Here is a 17,963-nt window from a genome sequence, read left to right on the forward strand (position 1 = left end):
GCGGTGCGGTTGGCGCAGGATAGAGCAGGGTTTAGGGCTGTTGTGCATAGGGTCGCTATGAGTCGGAAACGACTCGACGGCACATAACAACAACAACAACCTCCCAGGAGCTCTGGTGGTCTAAAGGTACGAAGCTACACTGTAATCCCAAAGGCACATGGCTCAAATCCACCAGCTGCTTCATGGGAAAAGGATGGGCAATCTTCTCCTTTGGGATTCTCTGCCTTTGAAAGGCCCTTGGAGGATCAGTTATGAGTTCTGAATTGACGGCACACACAACAACCACCTCCCAAAGAGTTCTGGTGGGCTAGTAGGTAAGGGTTTGCACTGCCAGCCCAAAGGCAGGAGATGTGACTCCCCCAGCTGCTCTGTGGGAGAATGATGGGCAGTCTCTTCCTGTTCCCTTTACAGAATCTGAAACTGCACCAGAGGGTCGACTGTGATTCTCTTCTGACTCAGCGGCAGCGAGAGTGAGCTCCCAGTTGCTTAGGGCAGGGTTTCTCTCTGTTCAGGTGGTCGCTGTGCATTGGTGTCGATGGCACTTAACAGCCCCCAACTCCCAACTGACAAACTGCCCACAGATAGAGCATACAGAATACTTAAATGTGACTGAGGAACTAAGCTTCATCAGACATCTTAGGAAAGCCTCATATATAAATAGAAAAGCAAAGAAATGGAAACATTGACCCAAAGGAAATAGAAGTCATACAGGGAATGGAAGGGGAAAAAAAGAAGAAAAACAATGATTTGTAACCTTGGAAAGTTTCAAAATTCTGTTATAGCCATAAAACAGAAACCTCCCAGAAAGTAGAACAAAAAGACCAAAACTGAGAAAACATGCAGGTGAGCCACTTCTCCTCAGGGACCTGGTGGTATCAGAGGGTATTCGGGGATGACCTCCGATCCTCGGGTGACCTGTGGGCCCTCTGTAAACAGAGATAAACAGGGTGGCTCCAGGCCGGGCACTGAAATTTTCAGTCCTTGGATTCCCTTCTGCAGCTATGTATTAATTACAGAGGCTCGTGCTTCCTATCTATTACGTGTACATTATTTTCTGTCTTTAAAATAGAGGTGCCAGTTTTTTGTTTGTTTTTTTGGGGGGGGTGTTTTTATTTTGTTTTGTTTTTTGTTTTTTTGGGTTGTTTTTTTTTTTTTCTCAGACACATCTATCTTTATTTGTTTCCTGTCAGAAAATTGCAAGAATTACACCAAAAAATACTTCAGCCTCTGCTACCTACTGACAAAAATACACCACAAAATTATAAAGCGCTCAGCGGTTTTGCTAGGTTTGTTTCCAGTACTTGGGATTGTTTTCATCTCCCCAGACTGCCTGTTAATTTTTAATGGTCTCTGCAAAGAAAATGTAACCACACCCCTCTCTCTCTCTCTCTCTCTCTCAGCGAGCTGCTGGTGTGCTGAGCCGCACCCTCTGTTCCTCTCTGGAAATCGTCGAAGAGGCCTTAGGAGCAGGGCTGGTGAAGAAAATGATGAAATTCCTGAAGGTGAAAGAATTGGATTGGTTACAGCCTCTTGAATTTCATGATGTGTCATGTTTTGTTAGAACAGAAGCAAGAACGCGGTGTTCCATTATGGAGCCCTGGTGGTGAAGTGGGTAGAAGCTAGGCTATTAATTGAAAGGTTGGCAATTTGAACCTCCCGCGGTTCTGCAGCAGAAAGGTGTGATGATCTGGGTCTGTAGAAATCCTGCGGAGCTGCTCTACTCTGCAGGTACGCCCATTGCCACCGAGTCAGTTGTGACTCAAAGTGGCTCCATAGACAGAGTAGAGCTGCCCGATCAGGATTCTGAGGCTGTAAGTCTCAATAGGAGCAAATCGGCTCATCTCTCTCCTTTGGAGCAATGGATAGATTTGAACTGTCAGCTTTTAGTTAAGCAGCCCAGCACTTAGCACACTGCTCCCCAAAGTTCCTGGAGTCAGACATAAAAGAACAGATAATGGAGGACCACAGTTACATAAAATGTGGAGGCTAGGCAGATCCATTGAGACAAAAGTAGATCTGTGGTTCTCAGGGGATGAGAAGAAAGAAAAATATCTAAATGGAAAATCAAAATGCAAAGAGGAGAGGATTTATAAGAAAAATGTAAGGCCTGTGCCCTTGATAAAGATGGTCTGAGGGGCTTCCATCATGGTTTCTCAGGTCCATTATTTCAGTCATGTTTTCCTGTTTGCAGAGAGCAGGGAATATAGCCCCATCAGTGAGTTATATGGAAAGCAGAGTTACCACATGGAAACAGGATACAGGGGTTTTCTTCTCTGAAAGGAGTGCAGTGAACACAGGCAAGTCAGTCCAGCAGTTAACTGGATTGAGCTGAAGGGCGAGGTGACAGGGCGCTGCCCTCTCCCGATCCTGACCATGAGGTCTGGGTCTAGTGGTGCTTGTCCACTGTGTGAATGAGGCTTTTCCGAACACCCCGGGCTCAGCAGGCCAGGAGAGAGTGCTCTGGGAGTGAAGGGACTGGGGGGGGCTGCTGCTGAGACAGTAAGTACTAGGGGCAGAGGGCCTGAGTGTAGGCCACCATTCAGCTGGTGACATGACCTTCATTCATCCCATCGAGACCCAGCACCTGGTCCCTCCGATCACTCTGTCCCAGCAGTAGCAGCCACAGGCTACTGGTTCCATGCACGTGGGTGCACTGTATAGGCATGCACGCATACATGCATTCTAAAGAGCTTGCAGTGGATAGCTTTTAGGGCCATGATTTGACAATCGTCACCTTTTAAAGTGATCTGAGTTCAGTGTTCTCGAGGCAGGACTGTCAGCCTGACAGCCATGGAAGTGACACGGGAGCGCCTTGTCCTCCCCTTTCCTGTGCAGCTGCCAGTCACAGCACTGTTGCCTTCAGCCCTTCCACATACAGCCTTCCAGAGGCAATTACTCAGGAGTACATGACAGGGCTGCGCGCCCCTCCAAGTGCGGGCGCCTGTGAGAGGCTGTGAGTGACACTCATGCCTCAGGGACAGGCTCGCTCACCGGGAATTCTCCTGCAGAAAGTCAGGAAAACACTAGTCAGCTTGCACCTGCACCCTGTGGTTTCTGGTCAAGAATAATCACAGGGTTGATTTTCTTCTCCTAATTTCATTCCGTATTCTAGGCTGGAGGCCAGACCGCATCACATTACGCCATTAAGACCCTAGCTGTCTGCACCAATAGTTGTCACGAGGCACGGGAAGAAGTTATACGGCTGGATAAAAGTAAGTGACAGTTTCATTATGCTGAGCCCCTGTCCCAGAGGTTAATCCATCCTGGCTGGGAACTGAGGATGGGGAGCGAGCAGTAACTTGGCAGTAATGCCGTTAACCTCTCCCCACACTCAGCAGTGTTTACTGAGCAAGACAGCATTCTGTCTGCGGCTCTAGAAGCATTTAATTAGCCCCTTGGCTGCATCCAGGTATATGCTCGGGCTGGAGACTGAGCTGAGAGGCAGCTAGCTCAAAGGTACCAGGGGCCAAGCTAGGAGGCTAGCTGCCCTTACCAAGTTGAATGGAAACTGTTTCTAAAGCATTCTGCTTACACTGTGCTAGCAGATACTTCAAGGATTTTTTTTAAAGGCAAAAAACTCTTCAGCCTTACTTTTAAGAGTCCCTGAGTGGTGCAGAGAGCTAAGCACTTGACTACTAATGGAATGTTTTGCAGCTTTAGTCTAGAAACATCAGTTGACAGTGGTTGTTCATAGCAGGGATTCCCAGTAAGGCAGCCTGCTAATGTTCTCCTGAGCACCTCACAGCAAGTGAATGCAGTGGGGTCCCACCCGTGATACAGGCATCTTTCCTCTGCATCCTTTCTCCCTTCTGTTAACAGCTGTAGTCTAGTTGCATCTTTTTCTGGGGTGTGAGGTGGGACCAATGCCCATCATTGAATGTGGAGGATCTCATAGAGATGGCAGAAAAAACAGAAACAGACCTGGGTTCCAGTTTTCACCCTGCCACTTACAGGACATGTAGTCTTCAACAAGTTCTGCATTTAAGCTCTCTGGTTCCCTGTTTCCTCATCTATAAAATGAAAATAACCAAGCCTCCTCCTAGATGTTGGGGTAAAAGTTAAGTAAGTATAGTATGTGATTAGCACAAGGCTTAGCTAATGGCCACTAGCACCTAAGCTAATCTAAGCCTCTCAACAGATGCTGTGTTAGCTTGTGTCTACCTGTTCATACAGATTGGTAGCCACGTTCACCCCAGTTGGTGCCAATAAATTTGAAAGACGACAGCTAGCTGGCCAACTGGAAGATATCCATATTTGTTCCCTTTTCCAAAATGACGATCTAATAAAATGCAGAAATTATCAGACAATGTCATTAATATCACATGCAAATAAAATCTTGCTGAAGATTATCTACAAGTGGCTGGAACAATATATCAGCAGAGAAATGCCAGAAATTAAAGCTGCATTTAGAAGAGGTAGTGAAACCAGAGGTATCATTGCTAATATCAGATAGCTCTTGTCTGAAAGCAGAAAATACCAAAAGGGTGTGTGTTTGTATTTTATTGACTATGCTAAAGACATTTGGCTGTGTGGATTACAACAAATTATGACAAACCTTGAGAAGAATATCAGAACAATTAATTGTGCCCATGCAAAACCTATACCTAGACCAAGAAGCTATTGTCTGAACAGAGCAAGGAAACACTGTATGGTTCAAGAGAGGTATGCATCAGGATGGAGTCCTTTCTCTGTACTTGTCCAGTCTGTATGCTGAACAAATCATTTGAGTGCCTTTACTATATGAAGAAGAATATGGGATAAAGATCAGAGGAAGACTCAACAACTTTTATCATGCGGATGAGACAACCTTGCTTGCTGAAAGTGAAGACTTGAAATTCTTACTGCAGAAGTTCAAAGAAACTTCAATATGGCATATATTTGAACATCAAGAAGACAAAGCTCTTCACCCTGGGCCAATAGGTAACATCATGACAGATGGAGAAAAAGACTGAAGTTGTCAATGATTTTGTATTTCTTGGATCCCAAGCAACACCCTTGGTACTGTTGCTGTTATGTGCCCCACGACTCATAGCCACCCTATATACAATAGCTTTGAACTCTGCTCTATCCTGAACCAGTCTCACTGACTCCAACACACCCAATCCAATTGCCTAGTTACCATGCCCATCCACCTCATCCCATACTTCTTATCCTTTAGTATCAGCAGTCAAGAACTCAAAAGACATATTGCATTGGGAAACTCTACTATTAAGGGCCTCTCCAAAGTGTAAAGAAGCAGTGATGCTAGTTTAAAGATTAAAGTATGATTTAAGCCATGGTCTTTTTCAGCTACTTGCTATGCATCTGAATGGACAATGAATGAGGATGACAGAAGAAGAATCCATGCCTTTTGAGTTGTGGTGTTGGAGAAGAGTACTGACTATCCTATAGACACCAAAAGAACAAACAAATATGTCTTGGAGAAAGTACAACCAAGAGTGCTCCTTAGAGGCAAAGTTGATGAAACTTCACCTGACGTATCTTGGGCATATAGTTAGGAAGGATTAGTCCTTGGAAAGAGACATCATTCATGGAAAGTTGGATGGTTGACAAAAGAGAGGAAGACACTCAACAAGATCGAGTGACATAGTGACTATACCAGTGGGTTCAAGCGTAGCTGAGATAATGAGGATGGCAAAAGAGAGGGCAGGGTTTAGATCCATTGTTTATGATGCCACTGGGAATCATAGTTGACACCATGGCACCTAATAACAACAAAAACTACATTTGACTATTTAAATGAAACTGTTCGCCCCTCAGTCACACTTACTTTAATTCCAGTATAAGTGGTTCTCTATTGGAAGCACAGATGAAGGTTTCCATGATCACAGACATTTCTTGTGCTTAGCTCTGGTATAGATAGACACATTTTCAGGACTCTCCATTCAAATCCTGAAGTCTTACCTCCTCATTGATCTCTAGCCCCCCGAAGGTGATTGTTTGGAGTGTAGTGTGAGGTCAGTGGGGCTAACTCATGTCAAATGTTTCTAAAGAACTACTAATGCTAGAGAAATACCAACATCGGTTACATCAGGAATTTTCCCCAGAATTTTAGCCCTCTTACTTCCAACACATCTGATTTGGGACCATTTCTGAAGAATATTTGGAATGGCTCCACAGGGAAGTCACTATTCTTGAATACCTTAGAGCTGGAACTGACTCTTAATTGACCCTCCAGTGGGTTTTCAGAGGCAATTAATCACATAGGAGGAGAGGACCCATCTCTCCTCCATGGAGCAACTGGTGAATCTGAACTGTGTACCTTTGAGATGGCAACACGGCTCCTTACCCCTAGGCCACCATAGTTTGACATTTGAATCCAGCAGTGATGTAGCTTCAGTCCTTGCTTCCTGATACAAGGAGAATCCCCTGGTTTCCACTCGTTTGCTGACATTGTCTCTCTGGAGAGTAAGGGCCTTTGGAGTGGAATGTGTGAAGGAGAGCCTCACAGCCCTGAGCTGGCTCCAGAGTGTCTGCTTGGAGCCCCTGGAGGCCCCTGAGGCCAGGCCACTGGTTCTTTGGGTTCTCTCCTATTGTTTTAGAAAGTACAAAAATCAAGGGCCAGCTCGTGGTCCTTGTCTTAATGAGCCCATGCGCTGCAGCTGATGCAGTTTGCCACTTCCTCTGCCTAGAAACATTCCCTTGGACTGGCTTCCTCACCCTCCTGCTTTTACTCCTTCTTCCTCTCTGGTCTCCATGCCTGGATTCTCCTCATGTCCCAGCCTCAGTGTGTCAGAGATTCCAGGGCCTATGCTTTAGACCACATTTCTCCCCTGTTCTCGTTCCCTCAGTAATCTCTTCCACTGGTTTGGTTGTAAATGCCATCTGTGTGCTGAGGACTCCTAAACTGATGCTCCCATGCTGGGTGTCTCCTCTGAACTCCAGCCTGTGACATTGTATTGCCTGCTCAGCATCTCCACATGACTGTCCAGCTACAATCTTTGATTTCTCATGACCAAAACAGCTCCTGATGCCCCTCCCCAAAACTTCTCGTCCTGTTGCTGTCCCCATCTCATAAAGGCTAGCCCATCTTCCCAGTTAATCATGCAAAAAGCATTAGACTCATACTGGGCTCTTACTTTTATTTCATATATCCCATAACTAGTCCATCAGCAAATCCTATCCTCTCTACCTTCAATATCTAATCAGAATTTTACCATTCTTGTCACTCCCATGGCTGCTGCTCTGGTCCAGGGCTCTATTATCTTCCATTTGAATCATTGCACGAGTCTCCTCATTGGGCCTCCTGCTTCGGCCTTTGCCCCATGATTTATTCTCAGCACAGCAGCCCTCGCCTCTAGAAATGTGGATCAGTTCATTTGTCATTCTCTCAAAACCTCTCAGTGGCTTCTCATCCTACTTAGTTATCCTGTTATTTTTCAAAGCAAATTCGTTGGACTCAAGTCTTGGTGTTACTTCTCTTATGTTGTCTCCATCAAGCACGTGGATCAACGTGAACATTTGAACCATTTGGCTTCACGTATGCGCCATACTCCTACCTCAGGGCCTTTGAACTTGCAGTACTCTCTCCTTGAAATGTGCCCTCCCAAATATCCACACAACTCCCTCTTCCACTTCTTAAAATTGCCTCCTCCCGTGCCTAACCCCATACTAACTAGCCCCTTCCCTGCTTTCTTTCCGTCCATAACACTTACACTATCTGACATATGTTTAACTTACTATCTCTTTTCCAACCACTAGGAGGTGAGGGGCTGAAGGGCACAGCTTCTGTCTGTTTTGTTCACTGCTGTGAGCTGCAGCTTCATTCCCAGGGCTGTAGAATGGTATCTAGCTTTCATTTGTGTGGCAGCCGTGTCGTACCAGGCCGTGTTCTGAACCTGATACATCAGAGACCCAGCAAAGAGTCGCAAGCTTCCTAGGTGTTCCATGAATGCTTGCGGAATGAGATCGTGAACATGTTCAGTGTGTTTGGTCACCAGTTCCCTTCAGATGCTGTTGCTAGCATCCTGTTTTGATATGCACTGGAACTGTTGATTTTCTCTCTCCCTTTGCTGTAGATTTTAGTGTTTTGATGAAGTTACTAAACTCAGAGGATGAAATCCTGGTGGGAAATGCAGCCCTCTGCTTTGGTAACTGCATGGAGGTGCCGAAGGCCTCATCGTCCCTACTAAAGACAGACATCGTGAAGATTCTGTTGAAGCACGCAGGTGGCAGTGCCCAGAAGACAGATGTGCAGCTGAACGCAGGGATTGCCCTGGCGAAGCTGTGCACCGCCGACCCCAGGTACCTCGTGACCACCGGCCCATCCCTTCCTGAGGTGCCCTGTTTCGAGTGGGGCTCTCTCCCTGGCTGGTGCAGATGATTAAGGTGGTTGGCTATTAACCAATAGAATGGGAGTTCAGGTCCACCAAGAGTTGCCTGGAGGACTGCTCTGCTCTTTGCACATTGAGTCACCATGAATCATAATTGACATGTTGGCAACGGATCTGTGAGTCCTTAGCCTGGGAGCCCCTGAGCCTTTTGTAAGAAATGTGTGGGGCTCTTTCTCAGAGCGACCTTCATTGAGGGAACTGGGGAGCTTTCAGTCTCTAATCAAAGAGAAGGAACCACTTTGTCTGCCTTGTATTAAATTGTCATTTCTCTCTTCCAGCCCTTATTCTTCATCCTTCCCTTCCCCCTTTCTCTTCCCACCATCTCTCTTTTAAGTGCCTCTTTTTGCTGTTCCCTTCTTTTCAAGAGACAGATGTCTGCTTCATTTTCTGTGTGGTCCAAGTGGGAGCGGAAATACAGAGCAATATGGCTTCAGCCACTCAGCCAACCAGGACAGGGGCCCAGGGCTGAACGGAGCCTAGCATCTCATGGGGCTCCGACTTCTGCTCTGGCCTGTTCTGATGTGCACTAGCTCTCAGTCAGAGATGACAGAAGGGGTTCACTTGGACAGAGTGATGAAGGGTGTAGCATACGAGGGATGAGGAGTAGAATTCAGGCCTTGCTGGCTCCTTCCCATCAGACCTGAGCACTTCTAACTCTCCCTCTGCAGAATGTGAGGGTTGGCCCACATGACGTCTCAGGTCCTTGCACGTTCAGTTTGAGTGCTCATATAGGAGGAATAGATGAAATATTTTCTTCCATAGGCCACTTCAGCCAGGATGAGCTCAAACTGGCAAGCAGCTGGGGAATTCCAGAGAGCAGGGTCCCATTCAATCAGCCTGTCATATCTGCCACCCACACCTGTACTTTTTATTGTTTTGGGGTTCCCCCTGACAACCTTACCCCCATAATCTTGAAGGATCCCCAATGCCACAGCCACTTCCCTCCTGGCACCTAGAGTCCACAGAACTCGTATTCTGTTTGCTTGTATCTGGGACAGGGGTTATTGGGCATCAGAAGTCAAGCTGTGGCCCTCATGCCCTGAATTCTGTGTTTGTGACAGGTATGCCACTCAGCTGAGAGAGCTGCACGGGCTAGAAATCCTCAACTCCACTGTGAAGCACATCAGAGATTGAAAGAGATGGCAATCGTATATATATTTTTACAATAAACCCACTTTATGCTCTCAGTTGCTCCTGGATAGCCAACACCCTTTTTGTGTCCAATCCAGAATTGCAGAGTGTTTCGTCTCTTAGGTCTTCAGTGGCAATAAAAAAGCATCAGGTTCACTCGAAAGGGAGGGTTTCTGGACTGGCCGGCTCAGCATCCATCGAACCATCCTCCTAGTTCCTTCTCTCCTGTCAAGGCAGGAAACCAGCAAACACAAACTACATTCCCTGGGCTCCCCTGTTGCAATGTTTCTAGGTGGAAGTTTGCTTCTGTCAATCTAATGCCATGCTCTGCCCCTTTCACTGTTTTTTGCCAACAACATGCTAGAAACAGCAGATGTACCTGCAGCAGCATTCCATACCCATTTTGCAGCTTCTGGAGCACCAACAGGCAGTAATGTCAACTGTGATGGAAATTCCTGAAACCTGGGCCACAGCTCAAGTGGGTACCTGGCAGAGGTGCTCTGAAAGTCCCTGGTGGTCATTACTGGAGGCCACTCCTACCACCTCCCATGGTCCATCTAATAATTCTTTCTGTGTACTAAGTGATTCTCTGCTTAAAGTGTCAAAGCACAGGGTCCTGATTTCCCACTGAATCCTGACTGATGCAGACATGTAATTTCCCTAGACCACTGTACCCACACTCCATCTACAAAGGCAATGATCCCTTTCAGTTCTCCTGAAGCCACTCTCAAACTGATAGGGTCACCTGTGAACACCCAAATGCCTGAAAGAAAAACCCAGAAAGTTATTTTAAGTCCATGTTTTCATTACACTCCCTTGGCCATTTGAAGGAAGGAAGAAGGCAAGATGTACATATCTCAGTGAATGCCAGGAGTCCCAGATGAACCTTCTGTAGACTCAGCCCTGTCCTTCCACCTTCCACCTGTGTGACTGTGGACAAGTCACTTACCCTCTCTGAGCTTTGGTTCCTTTTTCTAGAAAGACTAGAATTATACCTGTCCAATCCCCTTCCTCTCTTGGAGGGAAGGTCCAATAAAGCCTTAGAGGTGGAGGCATTGACACTTCAACACTTACACTCACTACACAAACATTCGGGAGCTCTGTGGTGAGGTCTGAAGAGGATTGGGCTGCTCACTCGAAGGATGCTTCTCTCTTGGTGGTTTGAATCCTCCAGTAAACAGTGTTCTCCTGTGTGATTTACAGCCTCAGGAAACCAAAGGGACAGCTAGGAGTTGATTGTGACTCCACAATGGGAAGTTTGAGTTTCCGAGACTCTGTGTTGGGAACTCTGGTGGCCTAGTGGTAACGAGGTGAGCTGCCCATCCAAAGGCATGAGGTTCTAATGCACCAGCTGCTCTGCAGGAGAAAGATGGGCAGTCCTGTCTCATGTGAGTTACAGCTTCCGAAAACCCACTGGAGAGTCAGCTATGAGTCGGTTCCATCTTGATGGCACAACAACAACAACAGCTTGAGGTTAAGGGCCTAACCGTGACAGTGGGTTAAGTGTGAGGGGCCTGTCAAAGGGCACAGCAGGCGCTGTTTAAGGAGCCAGAGCTGGGCCTTTTCTGAAGCATCTAGGAAAGGAAATCTCTCTGGAATACTTGCTTCTGGACTTCCAAAGGAAGTTTCTTTATGAGTGAGATAACCTTTGGCTTAAATGAAGAACTCCTCCTAAAACCAAGGTAGAAAATTAGCACTTTGGGGGCTAGAAAGAAATCCATATGCCCAAGACACTGTGGCATGGATGTGAAGTATGGGGCTGAGGGAGGCTCCTGGGAGTTCTGTGATGGTGTCACAATGCAGTCCTGGGCAACCAGCAAGTGACAGGCCACACCTACCCTGAAAACAATTGAGAAGCTGTCAGATTGCCAAAAGAAACAGATGACTTGATGTGAAACAGCACAGAGAAGAAGGAAAGTAGAGGCTGCAGAATTGCTGTTTTCAGAGGGAGTCTCTCTGTATCCGGACTTTACTATACAGGCTTATCTGCTTGGATTTAAAGTTCAGTCCCTTCTCTCACTCATGGGCTCTTCTCATCCTCCCTGGCCCCTGAAGAGGGTGATTATATGTGTAATCTCTTCCCCAAAGAGTGAGGAACACCAAATGGTTTTATTATCTTTGCTTCCAAGTACCTGCTGAGAGCAGTTGATCTTCACTCTGGAGAAGGGCCTGGCTACACCTGAGGAGATGTGGGAAGAGATGGTTCACAAACTCGTATTCTCCACCTCCAAGAGGAGCTACCTCCCTTAATCCCGAGATCACTAACATGTCCAAGGATCCTGGACTTCCGGCCATATGAAAGAAACCAGTGCCCACTGGCCTGGAGCCGCCAGCACCATCTCCCCACCAAAGACTCAAGCCAGTCTCCATCTACTGCCTGGCTCGTAGCACCTCTGTGTGTGGCAGGGTAGAAGCCGTGCTCCGCCGGAAGTTCACGGCTGGGACCTCATGGGAGCAGATCTCTAGGCCTCTGAGCATGTCCAACTATCAGCCTTTCCATTCGTAGCCCCGAATGGGACCTGCTGTGCCACCATCTAAGCGGCCACAGCTCATCCCAGGAGAGTAGACTGCTCATTCAGTGAACATCGGAATTGAGTGGTTCAACCTGAAGAGTATAAGCCCAAGACAGAAATAAAGATCCACCCTCTAACCTCAGCAGAGCTCTACATAAAGGGCGGTAAGCAGCTGTGGATTGTTTTCATTGACCATGAAACAGAGCACAGCTCCTCATGGGCAGTAAATTAGGATTAAGGTTAAAAATTGGCAAGAAATAGCAGGAAGGGGAATGTTGGTGCAACAGGTCAGGGGTATAATACCAAGCTCTTTTCTAGGGGGCTCTTAAAATAAGGGCCTTTTGACTTAGAGAACTGAGTGAAAGGTAATTTCTACTAGGAGATATCTTCAGGCCAGATGACTTTTAAGCCTACATGACTCTATTATTATTTCTTTTTGCTTATTTACTTTCTTTGCCATATATCTCATCCTCTCAATTTCTAGAAAAACACAAAATACTAGAGAAGTGGATACTTTTTAAACAATTTTCATGTATATAATAAAGGTCAGGATTAGAGCTACTGTACATAGGGTCACAATGAGTCACAGATGACTGGATGAAACATAACATGTAATATCTATTTACCTATTAATCCTACATGACCTTTTTTTAAAAAAAACCCCAAAGGTCACAGTTTCTAAATGCTTTAGAAATATGGGCTCCCCATGGGTCCAGTTAAAGAGAGAGTGATTGCAGGTGGAGAAAGTGAACATTGAGAATTGACTCTTTCCCAGTGAGAGGTCCTGGTCTTCACATCTTGGCATCACGCAAGCCAGCAGAGAGTAAATAAAATATCTTCTGCCTGTGCATTGACGTGTTTTCCCTGTACCCAGACTGTTGTTATGAGCCCTCAAGTTGACCCCAATTCATAGAGATTCACGTACAGCAGAGCTGGAGGCTGCTGGTGCTGCACCGTCCCCACAGTCGGCTGCACCTCAGACTGTTACGGTCCCCGAGGTTTTCAGTGGCTGGTTTTCAGAAATACAGCCGCAGACCTTTCTTTCTAGTCTGCCTCAGTCTGGTAGCACCGCTGAGACTTGCTCAGCCTCCTGGCAGCACACAAGCTTTCACAGGCAGGCGGCGGTAGCTGTGCCTGAGTTGCATCAACTCGAAATGAAACCCAGATCTCCTGCATGGGAGGTGAGAATTCCACTTGCATCATAAGAGATTCTGTGAAGCCAGTATTTTCTTCTTTTTATTGGTGAAGACACGATAATATGAAGAGAATAATTCTTTGCTTAGGATCACATGGTAAGTAGTAGTGGTGGTGATATTCATTGCCATTGAGTCTAAACTGCCTCATAACTGATCCCCCAGTGGGATGTAAATTGCATAGGAGGAGATTGTTCATCTTCTGTGGAGCAGCTGGTGGATTTGAACCAGAGGCTTCTGGACTGGCAGCTCAACTCCTCGCCACTAAGCCACCAGAGCTCCCTCACACAGTCAATAGAGGAGTTAAATTTGTCCCCCAGTCTATGTTTTAACTGCTTTCCCATGTAACATTTTCCTCCATGGACTATACATAGCCCAGGATAAATGTCAGGTCACTTCTCAGAGCCTCGGTTTCCCTCTGTAGAATAGAAACAACAGTCCCCACCTCACAGAATACTGGAGGTTGGATGTAATATATATATATTACATATATGACTAATAGAAGGCATTTCCTTGATGACGGCTATTACAGAACAGAAGCTGTCATGAATTCACTCTCTACCCCCTCCCACCCCACCAATCTGCTCATCACCCCATCCTTCACCTCACTTAGCTTTCTTGGATACTCACTATCCCGTCTCCCAGGCATGGTCACAAAAATGGAAGTGCTCAGAGACTGAGCTCCTACCTAGAAGCCTACCGCTCCTTTTTTCTATAGGCAGTAATAATATGATGAAACATCTGCTATTTCAGCATTTTTTACACATACAGTTATTTCAGTGACACCGACTGTATTCCCTGCATTGTGCGATTGTCACCATTAGCCATTTTGAAATGTTCATCACCTTTCGTGGAAGCTATGTACTCCAAAGCAATTACTCCTTTTGTCCTCTTCCTCCTCTCATAAGGATAACCCACAGGTCAGTGATTCAAATCCTCCAGATACTCCTTGGGGGAAAGATGGACCGCCTCGTCTCATAAAGATGTACAGGCTCAGAGAACAGATGGAGGATCTTTATGAGTTGGAATCAACTTGACAGCAGTGGGTTTGGAGTTTCTACCTCTGCTAAGTGTGGGAGAAGGATGAGTGATGAAATGCTCTGAAAACACACTGGAGGGTCAGCTATGGGTCAGTTCTGATTTGACAGTACACAGCAACAGTGGTTGCAACTAAGCTTTGGTTGCTATGCATCTGCCTATTCTAGCTGTTTGATGAAAGTGTGATCCTACAGCATCTGTCCTTTGTGACTGACTCCTAAGGACATTCCCAAAGGAATTGAAAGCAGAAGTGCAGATGCTTGTATCCCAAAGTTCACTGCAGCACAACAGCCAAAGGTGGAAACAACCCAACATCCATCAACAGATAATTGGATAAACAAACTGTGAAACACATATTCAAAACCTCATTTGCCATCCAACAGCAACTTGACTCCTCTCTGACACTTCATTGGGTTTACAAGATTGTGTGTCACCCAGGAGAAGGCTACCAAGTGGGGCTGCTGGGGGATTTGAAATGCCAGGGAGGTGTGGTCTTTAGGTTTGCATATGGACTCCACCACCAGATCTCCCCAGCATACACAGACTGGAAGCAAAGTGCCAGTACATTTTACAACATGGGAAAGGCTTGAAAATATTACACTGATTTAAATAGTTCCATTAAAATAAATATTGTATGATGCCATTCAAATGAAATATCTAGAACAGGTGAGTGTTTACATATTAAAGTTTATTTACTAGTGATTGAGAGTATATGAGAATAACAGAAATGAAGTCATATCCTTAAGGTATCAAACTTCTAGTCAAGACAATAGAAAAATGTGAGAACAGAGAGTGGAAGGTAATGGCAATTGTTGAACAATATGATAAATGTATTATTGTCACTGAATTGTACATGTGAAAAATACTGTAAATTTTTTTTGCCTGTGTATTTTCCATGACAAAAAAAAATAATGCTATTTCTTGTCAGGGTTAAAAGTTTCATATATGACTTTGTCCTAGAAATAGGGGATAGAGAAGAAAATTTTAAGTTCCACGTTATCCCAGGTATAAAGGAGTGTGGAGAAGAGAGAGGACTGTTCAATGACAAAGGTGTCTGAGCCAGAGGGGACAGGGCCCCGGGGGAGAGGGAAGGGTTGACATGCACATCCATTGTATTAGCATCTTTGGAACCCTATACCATTTTATCAATATTGGTGGAAATTAAAAAGAAAATGCGCACGCTGGATTTGGTTAACTTGAATTACTTTAGTAATAACCTCCTTCTGATCTCTTCAGTCTCCTCAATCTTCTAAGCCATCTGCACACTGCAGCCAAAATAATCCTCTTAAATACCACTTTCATTATGTTGAGTCCCTTCTCAGGCACTTTCTCACAATTGCCTAGAGGATAAAGGGCAAACTGTGCTGCTGCTGCTGCTGCTGTGTGTGTGTACTTCATAAGTGTATCTACGGGCATGTGGGTGCTTATGGATATGGGGTAGTGAAAGCATAAAACATTTTTTCATTTTCTGAGGTTTGGCTAATAAAGCACGAACATCATTTCACTTCAACTGCTGTTAGATTTCTATGTGTCCCATAAAGTCAAATTCGTTGCTGTGGAGTAGGAACTGACTTATAGCTGACCCACCAGTGGGCTTTCAAAGACTGTGGAGATTTCTCATGTAAAAATTATACGAGTGGTACACTTTAGGTCTAAATTAAAATGTTGTTGTCGTTGTGTGAGAATCTTTATTTTCTTGATGCTGAGCTTCAATCCATTTTGAAAGGCTACAGTCCTTGACCTTCTGCAACAAGATCTTCAGGTCCTCCTCAGTTTCAGCAAGCAGGGTTGTGTTGTCTGCATAACGCAAGTTGTTGATGAGTCTTCCTCCAATCTTGATGCCACGTTTCTCCTCATAGAGCCCAGCCTCCCAGATTATCTGTTCTGCATATAGATTGAAAAGGTATGGAGATAGGACACATTCATGGCATACACCCTTCCGAATTTTGAACCATGCAGTATTTTCTTACTCTGTTCTGACAACTATCTCCTGATCTAAGTATTGTTGTTGGTTGCTGCTTTTATCATGTGCCATTGGGTCACCTGCGACTCACATTGACCTTATGTACAATAGCCATAAACCCAGCTCTATCCTGTGCCAATCTTACTGTCTCCAACACACCTACCCCAATTACCCCAGTCACTGAATCAATCCATCTCATTGAGGGTCTTCCTCTCCTGCGCTGTCCCTCCACCCTCTGCAAGATATTCCTCTCTAAGGACTGGTCTCTCCTTGCAACATACCAAAGTATATCAGACAAAGTTTCAGAATGCTTGCCTCCAAGGAGCATCCTGGTCTAACCCTCTTTAGGATGAACCTGTTTGTTCTCCTAGCAGTCCATGGTATATTCAATATTCTTCTCCAGCACCACATCTCAAAGACATCAATTCTCCTTATATAAATCCTAGTCATCTGTGTTTCATTGACTATGCAAAGGCATTTGGCTATGTGGATCACTACAAACTAAGCTTTACATAAGCACAATTAAATGTTCTGGGATTCCCATTCTTCTCAGAGTCAGCCACAGTTTGTTGTGATCCACAGAGCCGAATGCTTTTACATAGTCAACTAAACACAGATAGACATTCCTCTGGGACTCTATGCATTCAGCCAATATCCATCTAATATTGGCTGCCTTTTATTTAATATTCACTAGGTTCCAGAATGTCCAGTGAAGTGAGCACTAATAGTATTCTCCTTTACAGATGAGGACAGTGAGTCGCAAGAGGTTAAAGCATCTAGGCCCACGATCTGCACCCACTCCCCAGGCACTCAACCACTCCTGTTCCACATTATTAGTCCTTTCTTGCTAACTCCTATTGCAGTGTGATACACTTTAAAATACTTCACAGCTATGAAGTTAACTTTACTTTGGCCTTGGAAGGTTTTTTGTTGCCATAGACTTATACAAAAGTTAAAGAGAATTCAGGCGATGATGTTGCTAGGTGCCCTCAAGTTGAATATGACTCACAGAGACCCTGTCAGCAACTGATTGAAACTTTTCTAAGTCCAGCTTGTGTCAACCATGTAGGCAGAGGAGAACCGTGATCCATAGGGTGCAAATGCTGCAAGTTTGCAGAAGCAGACAGCTTCAGGCAAAAGATTCAAACCATCAACTTTTTGGTTAGCAGTTAATGTTTTAACCACTGTTGACCGGGTGTTTATTAACCTTGTCCTGAGCTCTGGGAGTATAGTTTGTAGGGTCTTATGCTGTTCTAAGACTTTGTGTCTCCTAAGGTTCAAATCCGCCCGTTACCACTCAAGAGCAAGATGGGCAGTCTCCTGTCAAAATATGTTTATGTGTCATTGAGTCAGAACTGACTAGTAATGGACCTTCTGCGAGTTTTAAGAGGCAGTACATTGTATGGGAGCTTGCCCAGTTGATGGATTTGAACCATGTACCTTTTGACTGACAGCACAATGCCTTACCACTAGGCCACCAGAGGTCCCTCTGTTACGGTATACAGCCTCTGGGAGTGCAGTGCAGTTTCTTGACACTAGGCCACATGCTAAGTGAACAAACACAGTCCCATAAGAATAAATACAGTATAAGACTATTCTTGTAGAACGTGTATGAGGATCCAAGGAGGGGCAGGGAGTGGGGAGGAGCTGAAGAGTGAGGATGGGCGGGGGTGGGAGGGGCAGTGGTGGTTAATCATAGGGTCGCAGAATTTGATGGATAGAGGGAGAGGTGGGTAAAGGAAATGAGAAAGATCTAATGTGAACAAAAAACAGTATATACAAACTTTGTAAG

The 17,963-nt window shown here is 45.4% G+C and overlaps 1 protein-coding gene across 1 annotated transcript in view; it reads left to right on the plus strand.

Moving 5' to 3' along the window:
• The window catches only part of TTC12 (tetratricopeptide repeat domain 12), a 65,152-nt gene extending 55,685 nt beyond the window's left edge, over nucleotides 1-9,467 (plus strand). Inside the window, exons 18-21 of the mRNA XM_006890867.1 lie at nucleotides 1,401-1,502; nucleotides 3,113-3,212; nucleotides 8,019-8,244; nucleotides 9,395-9,467. Of these exons, the coding sequence (XP_006890929.1) occupies nucleotides 1,401-1,502; nucleotides 3,113-3,212; nucleotides 8,019-8,244; nucleotides 9,395-9,467 (501 nt within the window). The remainder of the gene's footprint in view (nucleotides 1-1,400; nucleotides 1,503-3,112; nucleotides 3,213-8,018; nucleotides 8,245-9,394) is intronic.
• Nucleotides 9,468-17,963: the final 8,496 nt, after the last annotated feature.

Source organism: Elephantulus edwardii, unplaced genomic scaffold (genome assembly GCF_000299155.1).
Source record: "Elephantulus edwardii isolate Elephantulus edwardi_28Jun2011 unplaced genomic scaffold, EleEdw1.0 scaffold00093, whole genome shotgun sequence".
In the NCBI taxonomy this organism is placed as follows: domain Eukaryota; kingdom Metazoa; phylum Chordata; class Mammalia; order Macroscelidea; family Macroscelididae; genus Elephantulus; species Elephantulus edwardii.